Source organism: Heloderma suspectum, chromosome 5 (assembly GCF_057233095.1).
Source record: "Heloderma suspectum isolate Gila_16-S chromosome 5, 16-S_ref, whole genome shotgun sequence".
NCBI lineage: Eukaryota > Metazoa > Chordata > Lepidosauria > Squamata > Helodermatidae > Heloderma > Heloderma suspectum.
In genome coordinates this window covers 209,823,314-209,833,588 of record NC_139462.1, presented here as the reverse complement: position 1 = coordinate 209,833,588, position 10,275 = coordinate 209,823,314, and the positions used below count along the sequence as shown (strand labels likewise).

General features: G+C 43.6%; 1 protein-coding gene across 1 annotated transcript; it reads right to left on the bottom strand.

Annotated features, from left to right (window-relative positions):
• Nucleotides 1-639: 639 nt before the first annotated feature.
• On the bottom strand, nt 640-9,540 carry LOC146345135 (gap junction delta-4 protein-like). The gene is made up of 3 exons (XM_084859831.1): nt 9,480-9,540; nt 4,689-5,271; nt 640-676 (listed from the first exon to the last, which is right to left on the bottom strand). Exons 1-3 carry the CDS (start codon nt 9,538-9,540, stop codon nt 640-642), a joined length of 681 nt encoding a protein of 226 aa, XP_084715957.1.
• Between the last annotated feature and the right edge of the window lie 735 nt (nt 9,541-10,275).

The following is a 10,275-nucleotide window of genomic DNA, read 5'->3' as shown; positions in this document are numbered from 1 at the left end:
ATTTCCCACCCCTGAACTTGGTAAATGTGCCCTCCTGGTGCTGTCCAGACATTTTGGGATTCAACTCCCATCAGCCAATGGTCAGGAATGCTGAGAGTCATAGTTCAAAATATCTGGAGGGCACCAGATTGCAGAAGGCTGAATTAAACACCTTTGGAGACTATATTCTATCAAGGAAGTTCATTCAAACATGGAGTCATTATATGGCAGTGTCATGGATCAGTTTGTGGGTATTACCATGTTGCATATTTTTCCTTGAACAGTACATTTTGTGTACGGTTGCACATTTTTAAAAAGCCCTCATAGCAGCAGAGAACAGGTCTGCCGTTTCTGTTCGACCATAAACATGTTTATGTTTATAACTTAAGTCCACCATAAACATGTTCATAACTTAAGGTCTACCATAAACAAATTTTTGTTTATAACTTAACTTAAGCCCAGTTGATTTCTCTAAGTATGACTAAATCTGGATCCAACCCATTTAGTTTAAATAATTTAGGCTGTACTTCTCTCTATAGGAAAATTTCAAGCTGCAATACTATGAAGCCCTATTGAACATGGTGGCACTTGGTTTCAAGTAAAAATGCATAGAATTGGACTGCACATTTGATAATGTAACCAGTACATGCTTTAGATTGCTCAACACACATTAGTTACACCCTTAAGCAACGTTAGTCTCCTTTTGCTTATAATGTAAGGGGTAGGCACCCTGGTATGCTCATATGTTTTGGACTATACATCCCATAATCTCCAACCACTGGCTAAGCTGTCTAGGCCTGGTGGGAGTTGAAATCCAAAATGTATGGAAGGCAATAGACTGCCTACCCCTGGTGTAAGGATAAATAAAGATGGTGAAATACAACTAGATAGAGCATAATAATTCATATTAGTGACTGTGAGTACTTTGGGTTAATTATTCTGGAATTAAAAATGAACAAAAGTGCAGTGCTAGAAAAACAGTGCAGTCCTATGCATATTTACTTGGAAATAATTCCCACTAGGTACTCCCTAATGTGTTGAGGACTCCAACTTGTGTGAACAATGTTCGTATTAGCACAGAGTGGCAAAGTTAAACTATTTGACTAACCAATATGGCATATGTCTCCAGAGACTAATACCGAATGGTTCATCAGCCACCAGACCTTTTCAGCTTGCCTTCTTTGCCTGGGTTGGTACCCTTACATTTTCTCAAAAGATGAAAGTGCAGTGCCCATCACTCCTTCTGCTTCAAAACTTCAAGAGAGACTGGTTTTGGCAAGAAAGTAGGCCTAAAAGTGTTAGGCCTACTTTCTTGGAACATTACTGGAGCCACAAAGCAGCACAGGTTTTCTAGTGTAGAGAAGTCCCTTATCTTATACAGCGCTACCAAACAAGACCTTTTGGCTCAGTTGCCATGGTCCATTGCCTTTGGCTGTACTCTTCAAACCAAAGTCTGGCAGACACAGCAATGAACTCATTTTAGTAGATGCAGCCGTAAGTACTGGGAAATACTAGTGTACCCCCACCCCGCCATGCAAATCGTAGGTTGGAAAAGAAGCAATATGCCTTTTTTAGAATCTAGCGTTCTGGGAAATTGTCCATGCGAGTGGATCTGGGTTGCCCTTAGAGACCACTTGTAAAACATGGCAGGTAATGATTCACTTTTGTGTATTTCACTGGAAGTATAAGCCCTGGGAGAGTGCAATGGGCCCTAGTTTCAGCCCAGTCCACCCAATGTACACATAGCAAAGTGCACACATGCGTAATTAACAGTAGCATAATAATCTTGCTGATGAGCTTTCCCTGTGTCTTACCCACACCCAGCAACATCCCACTTAACAGTATGGGTGACACCAGTATGAGAACATTGACTACATTGGTATATAAGTACATCATAGAATCACAGAGTTGGAAGGGGCCATAAAGGTAATCTAGTCCAATCCCCTTCCAGTGCAGGAAATCCACTACCACAGCATCCCTGGTAGGCAGCCATCCAACCTCTGCTTAAAAACCTATAATGAAGGAGAGAGGCAGTCTGTTCCACTGTTAAAACATTAGCAAGAAGTTCTTCCTAATCTTTTTTCTTATACTTTGAGCCCCTTGGTTCAGGTCCTACCATCTGGAACAACAACAAAAAATCCCTCCCTATCTGAAGACAGCTATCATATCACCTCTTCATTGTCTCTGTGTCTTGGTCCCAGAGCATGGTCTGAGGGCAGATGAGGTAGTCACCCTGCTGAAGTTAAGCAGGTCTGGGGCTGGCCAGTGCTTGGAGGGGAGCCACCTGGGAACCGCATCTAGCCACCTTCCGTGATGGAAGGTGGCTATATGCCACCTTCTTATATCCCACCTACATGCCAACTTCTTATATCCCACCTTTCTTCCATGATAGAAGAAAGGTGGGATATAAATGTAATAAATAAAATAAATAATAAAATGTGTCAGGCTAAAAATACATTTTAAATATTTCTTGGCTGCCTTTCAGGGCAGAAGCCCTCTTAAAGCGGGCTATAGCAATAAAACACATACCCAGCTCCATAAACCTTTCCTCATAGGACTTGGTCTCCAGGTCCTTCACCATCTTGGGACCAATGCCATCCTCTGGCCACATTCCAGTTTGCTAATATCTTTCTTGAACGGCAGTGCCCAGAATGTGACCAAAAAACAAAAGTGATGCAAGATCACATACGTAGGTGGTAGTTTATTTTGTGCCAACTTGCCCAAAACCTCCTTCCTCAGGGGCTCCCTGCACTAAACAAAATTCCTTGTCACTGCACATTTACCCAGAATGCACAGAATGTGAACGTAAGAAGAGCCGTGCTGCATCAGACCAAGGGTCCATCTAGTCCAGCATTCTGTTCACACAGTGGCCAACCAGCTGCCCAGAGGAAACCCACAAGCAGGACACAAGTGCCGTGGCACCCTCCCACTTGTATTCCCCAGCAACTGGCATACAGAGTCATACTGCCTCTGATACTGGAGGTAGCTTATAGCCATCAGGACTAGTAGCCATTGATCCATGTAGCCATTGTACACTACAGTGTAGTGTAGTGGTGAGAGTGATGGACTGGGAGCCGGGAGATCCGGGTTCTAGTCCCCACTTGGCCATGGAAGCTCACTGGGTGACTTTGGGCCAGTCACAGACTCTCAGCCCAACCTACCTCACAGGGTTGTTGTTGTGAGGATAAAACAGAGAGGAGGAAGATAATGTAAGCTGCCTTGGGTTCCTTGCAAGAGGAAAAAAGGCAGGATATAAATGCAATAAATAAATAAATAAATAAATAAAATAAGGGGTCACGAAGAGTCGGACACGACTGAACAACAACAATCCCCTTTTAAAACAATCCAGATGATTGACCTGTTTACCCAAATACAAAGCACTGCATGACACAGATGAGACAAGGTGTAAAAAGTGTAAAAAGACGTCCAGCTTACACAAAGAGACAAAGGAAATGGCGAGGTCAAGGCAGGCCCGATCCAAAGAGGACTTTCAGAAAAATGCAAGGTCAGGATGAGATGAAATCCCATATACAAATACCAAACTCATTCTCGGAGTGCTGACCCTTATGTAGTCAAACAGCATCATCCATGTACAAGAGGGAGTCATCAGCAGGTTTGGGGGGACTCCATGTTTTGCAGTCGCCCAAAAAGCTTTAGGAGGGAAATGCTCAGTGGCCACAAAATGCAGAGTGTCTGTTAGGAAGGAAGAAAATGAGAGGGGGGTTGGATGGAATCAAATATCATGGGAAAGGGCTGGGACCCTGAACAGGAGCAGCCCAGACTGCAACATTTTGTTGCAGATTCCACTGTATCATCTCAGGTTCCGAGAAAAAGGCAGGGATGCAGGTTCCTGGCTTGGAAGTTGCATCTCCTGTATCTTCCACTGCTAATGGTACAGCACAGAACTGTTTCTGATGCCCTCTGCTGACAGAAAGGATGAAACACATATACTTATTTGTTATAGGTATCAGTCATAATCATATGCTGAAGCTGTTTAACTTATCAATGATAACTAACTGCAGATTTTTATATATATGCGGTGATACACGTATGCACAGTTTATATTTTAGATTATTAAGCTACCCTGCTTCAATAACATTCAAAATGAAATAGAACAATCTATAAATCTAAGATGTGTAAAATATTAGAAATATTCATAACAATTCTGCTAAAAACCCTACCCAGCCATAATGTTTAGTGAAATAAATATATCACTATCATATTTGCATTAGGGGTCATAGCTAGTCGAAAAGAGGTTTTAAAAAGTAAAATTACCCACTGCTATCATACACCCACACACACCTTTTACAAATTACTACTAAATTTCCCTGCAGCAAAGCGGTGGTGGTGAGTTGAATTGCTATATTTTGTTTCTTCTTTCACTTTTAAAATTAAGAATTTAGCAAAAAGATATTGGGATCAGTTAAGTGGTCCACAAATGAATCAAACAGGATAAGTAAAGGACTGCACATCTAATGACACCTACCCCACCCTGGGTGGAAACTTTCTCAATAAACAATAGCTACTTGGAGGGAGCAATCCTACAGCCACTAGACAGCAGCTAGATGGCCCTAGGATATGCTGTTTTCTGGGAACCGACCTCGGAGCCCGCACTCCAAGGTTGGTTCCCGGAAAGCTGACCTCCCCCAACGTCCGCACTGCCTTGGAGGCAGTGCGGAGAAGCCCCATCCTCTGTTGGAAAGGAGAACCCACTGAGTATCCACATGAAAACCACCATGATGGACTTTCCAGAGGGCCTGGAGACATAGCACTCAACCATATGAGGGCAAGGGGACACGGTACAGACATAACTTTTTGGAATAAAAAACCCAAAGATACAATAATCACCAGCTACAAAACTGACCTCTATCAATATTCTTAGAAGAAGCTGAACTGCATAGGCCCTTGAAAAATCAGGAGTATCTATTTCATTTGACCTGCAGGCAATTCTCCTCCTTGATTCATCTTTAGAGCATGTATTTGTAGCTTTGTGGCCTGATGAAGATCTGATCTCTTCGTTCTGATGCTCAGGCGAGGCATATGCCTTCACAACCTGCCTGATCACATTGTGTAAGACATAGGCACTAAACACAGCATAAGAGAGGAGGACTGACATGGTCTCAATGAACCAGAATCGAGAGTGGGACACTGGAGCAAAACTGTCATAGCAATTGGTGGTGCATCCTGGTTGATAGGTGTTGCAGATGAAGTGCTCATGTTCATAGAGAGGGTACACGGCTAAGAGTATCACCATCAGTCTCAGCAGGATCACAAGAGTTAACCAAATCTTCCCTGGAAAGGAAGAGCAAGGGTGATGCCATCATCAGTAAAAGGAGTCATATCAATACTAAAAGTATTTATTTCATTTCTATACTGCACAATAGCTGAAGCTCTCTGGGTGGTTCACAAAAATTACAAACTACAAATACTAATACAAGATAATAAAAACATATACAAAATCGTTAACATACAAAATTTAAAACAATTTAAACAGTTTAAACAGTTACATTAAGATACTGGATGTGATTAAAAAAAAAATAACTGACATAAATGCCCCATCATATGTCATCAAATGCCAGGGAGTAGAGGACAATCTTAATCTGGCACCAAAAAGATGACAAAGTGCCCCATGATATCCTGATTAGCAAACTAGCTAAAAGTGGGCTAGATCAAACAACAAAGATGGATCTACAGTTGGCTACAGAATTGGACTCAAAGAGTGCTTATCAATGGTATCTTCTCAAACTGGGGAGAGGTAACAAGCAGGGTACTGCAGGGCTCAGTCCTGTGCCCAGTGCTCTTCAACATTCTTTAAATATATCAGAAGCAGAAAACCACCTAGGAAGGCAGTTGGACTACTGGATGACAATGGAGTTAAAGGAGTACTGAAGAAGGACAAGGAGATTGCAGAGAAGCTGAATGAATTCTTTTCATCTGTCTTCACTGCAGAAGATATAGGACAGATACCTGTGCCTGAACTGATGTTTTCAGGAAGGGAGTCTGAGGAACTGAGACAAATAGTGGTGACAAAAGATGAAATTATCAACCTTATTAATAAATTGAAAGCAAATAAATCACCAGGCCAAGATTATATCCATCCTAGAGTCCTCAAAGAACTCAAATATGAAACTGCTGATTTTCTAACCAAAATATGCAACATATCCCTAAGATCAGTCTCTATACCAGAGGACTGGAAGATGGCCAATGTAACACCAATTTTCAAAAAGGGATACAGGGGAGATCCATGAAATTACAGGCCGGTTAGCTTAACATCTGTTCCGAGTAAATTGATTGAAGGCATTATTAAAGATAAAATTAGTAAGCATATAGAAGGACAAGCCCTGCTGAAAGAGAATCAACACAGCTTCTGCAAAGGCAAGTCCTGTCTCGTTAACCTTTTTGAGTTCTTTGAGAGTGTCGATAAACATGTAGACAGGGGTGATCTGGTAGACATTGTTTACTTGGGCTTTCAAAAGGATTTGACAAAGTCTCTCACCAAATACTCCTGAGCAAACTTAGCAGTCATGGAATAAGAGGAGAGGTTCTCTTATGGATCAGTAACTGGTTAAAGAACAGAAAGCAAAGAGTAGGAATAAAGGGTAAAGTTTCCCAATGGAGAGAAGTAAATAGTGGGATCCCACAGGGAACTGGATTAGGACCAATGCTTTTCAACCTGTTCATAAATGATCTGGAATTCGGAGTGAGCAGTGAAGTGTCCAAGTTTGCCGATGACACCAAATTATTTAGGGTGGTTAAAACAAAAAAGGATTATGAAGAGCTCCTAAAGGATCTGTCCAAACTGGGAGAATGGGCATCTAAATGGCAAATGCGGTTCACTGTAAGCAAGTGTAAAGTGATCCACACTGGGGCAAAAAAACCCAGCTTCAAGCATAGTCTGATGGGATCTGAGCTAGCAGTGAGTGACCAGGAAAGATATATTGGGGTTGTGGTAGACAGCTCAATGAAGATGTCAACCCAGTGTGCAGCTGCTGTAAAAATGGCAAACTCCATATTAGGTATAATTAGAAAAGGGATTGAGAATAAAACTGCTAATATCATACTGCCCTTATACAAATCTATGGTGCGGCCACTTGGAATACTGTGTCCCGTTCTGGTCATCACATGTAAAAAGGGATATTGTAGAGCTGGAAAACGTGCAGAAAAGGGCAACTAAAATGATCAAGGCTCCCCTATGAGAGAAGGTTACAACAGCTGGGATTGTTTAGCTTGGAGAAGAGGAGGGTGAGGGGAGACATGATAGAGGTGAACAAAATTATGCATGGTATGGGGAATGTGGATAGGGAGACATTTTTTTCCCCTTTCTCATGATACTAGAACCTGGGGTCATCCTATGAAGCTGATCGGTGGGAGATTCAGGACAGATAAAAGGAAGTACTTCTTCACACAGCGCATAGTTCAACTATGGAATTCGCTACCACAGGATTTAGTGACGGCCACCAGTTTGGATGGCTTTAAAAGGAGGTTGGACAAATTCCTGGAGGAAAAAGCTATCAGTGGCTACTAGTCTTGATGGCTATGTGCTATCTCCAGTACCAGAGGCAGAAAGCCTATGCACACCAGTTGCTGGGGAACATGGGTGGGAGGGTGCTGTTGCGTTCATGTCCTGCTTGTGGGTTCCCACTTGACAGCTGGTTGGCCGCTGTATGAACAGAATGCTGGACTAGATGGACCCTTGGTGTGATCCAGAAGGGCTCTTCTTATGTTCTTATGTTTTTAACATTTTTATTAATGACTTGGATGAGGAGGTGCAGGGAATGCTGATCAGATTTGCAGCTGACACCAAATTGGGTGGGATAGCTAATACCCCAGAAGACAGAAACAAAATTCAAAGTGATCTTGATAGGCTGGAGCCTATCAAGAGCACTGGGCTGAAAGCAACAGAATGAAATTTAGTAGGGATAAATGCCAAGTTCTGCACCTAGGAAAAAGAAATCACATGCACAGTTACAAGATGGGGGATACGTGGCTCAACAATACCGTAAGCGAGAAGGATCTTGGAATTGTTGTAGATCACAAGCTGAATATGAGCCAACAATTTCATGTGGCTGCAAAAAAGGCAAATGCTATTTTGGGCTGCATTAATAGAAGTATAGCTTCCAAATCCTGTATAGTGCTAGTTCCCCTCTACTCAGCACTGGTTAGGCCTCAGTACTGTGTCCAGGTCTGGGCACCACACTTTAATAAGGATGCAGACAAGCTGGAGAGGCTTCAGAGGAGGGCAACGAAGATGATCAAGGGACTGGAAACAAAGCCCTATGAAGAGAGACTGAAAGAACTGGGCATGTTTAGCCTTGAGAAGAGAAGACTGAGGGGAGATATGATAGCACTTTTCAAGTACTTGAAAGGTTGTCACAGAGAGGAAGGCCAGGATCTCTTCTCGATCATCCCAGAATGCAGGACACAGAATAATGGGCTCAAGTGACAGGAAGCCAGATTCCAGCTGAACATCAGGAAAAGCTTCCTGACTGTTAGAGATATATGACAATGGAACCAATTACCTAGGGAGGTGCTGGGCTCTCCCACACTGGAGGCATCCAAGATGAAGCTGGACAGGGATGCTTTGACTTGGATTCCTGCACTGAGTAGGGGGTTGGACTTGATGATCTTATAGGCCCCTTCCAACCCTACTATTCTATTATTCTATGACAGTGTTGATGCCAGGTGGACCTCAGTGGAGACAGCATTCCATAATCGGGGGGCCGCCACTGAGAAGGCCGTCTGCCTTGGTGCTACCTTCTGAGCCTCCCCTGGAGGAGGCATTAAGAGGAAGGACTCAGATGTTGATCATAGTGTCCCTGTAGGTTCATGTCGAGAATGGTGCTCCATCAGGTATTCTGCCCTGAGCTGTCTAAGGCTTTATAGGTTAAAAACAGCACCCTGAATCCGGCTCAGAAACATACAGGCAGCCAGTGCAAGTGGGGCAGAATTGGTGTTATATGCTCAGACCTTCTGGTCCCAGTTAATAATCTGGCAGCTGCATTTTCCACAAGCTGCATTTTCAGGACAGTCTTCAGGAGCAGCCCCACAAAGAGCGCATTGCAGTAATTTAACTTAGAGGTTACCAGGGCATAAACTACTGAAGCCAGGTTGTCCCTGTCCAGATAGGGGCATAGCTGGGTCACCAGACAAAGCTGGCAGAAGGGATTCTGTGCCACTGAGGCCACCTGAGCCTCAAGTGACAGAGATGGCTCCAGGAGAACCCACACATTAGGAACCTGCTCATTATGGAGGAGTGCACCCCCATCCAGAACAGGATGAACAACATTTATCTGGTCAGAAGAACCACCCACTAACAGCATCTCAGATTTCTCTGGATTGAGCTTCAGTTTATTAGCTCTCATTCAGTCCATAATCACCACCAGGCACCGATGTAGCAAGGATCAAGGATACATGGTAGGTCCAAACACAGTGTCCAAATCTTCAGACCATGTTAACTGAAATTGATTCCATAACACTGGATTAGACCGTGCTCCTCATACCTCCACAGGGGCTGTACGAAGGATAGATCAAGTTTAAGGTGAATATGAGGAATTCAGGCATGGCCCAAGGGTTGGGGCAAGAAAGGCAATGAACTGCCTCCCACCTTCCCAGCCCTCACCCAGACTTTGATCTCTTGAAGTGGCTACAGCTGAGAGGTAGAGCACATGCTTTGCATACACAAGGTCCCAGGTTCAATCCCAGGCATCCCGGGGAGGGCTGGAAAACCCCTGCCTGGAACCCCAGAGAGCCCCTGCCAATCAGTGTTGACAATACTGAGCTAGATGGTCTGACCTGATATAAGGCAGCCCCCTATGTTCCTATGCATAATTAAGGCAGAGTAGCGGTGCGGCCCCACAGCTCCTTTTGTTCTTCCTCCCTGTAGCGTCATCCATAGCTAAGCCAACTAGTGAGATTACTGGGCATAACTGAGCATGCCCAGAGACTAGAAGGCATCAGTCTGGCAGCAGACCAGTGCTAGATATTCTGCTGCTTCTTGTTCAGATTGTTCAAACTACACAAGTGCATCCATCGTAACAGGTTTCCTCCTTGCCTGGGAATGGAGGATGCCCTGTTCAACTATGCTCTGAAAGCGCACTTGTGCTCCATGACTGTAAGCAAAAGGAATCACTAAAAGAGCCTCCCCATCCCTGTGTTATGCTGGATGGGCATTGTGGAGGTCACACGAGCCAGAGTACGGGTTGAGTATGGGTCAAGTGTCAGTTATCATTAAACTGTAGGTTGAATCTTGCATTGTTGTGTTGTGTGAAAACAGTAGTGGTAATGAACCATGGCTTG

Coding starts and splice junctions, on each gene's coding strand:
- LOC146345135 (XM_084859831.1), bottom strand. CDS start 9,540: ATGCCTGAATTCCTCATATTCACCTTAAACTTGATCTATCCTTCGTAC. Junction 5,272..9,479: donor TTCGTACAGCCCCTGTGGAG/GTATGAGGAGCA, acceptor CTTCCTTTCCAG/GGAAGATTTGGTTAACTCTT. Junction 677..4,688: donor TTCATGTGGATACTCAGTGG/GTTCTCCTTTCC, acceptor AAGCAAAAGGAG/ACTAACGTTGCTTAAGGGTG.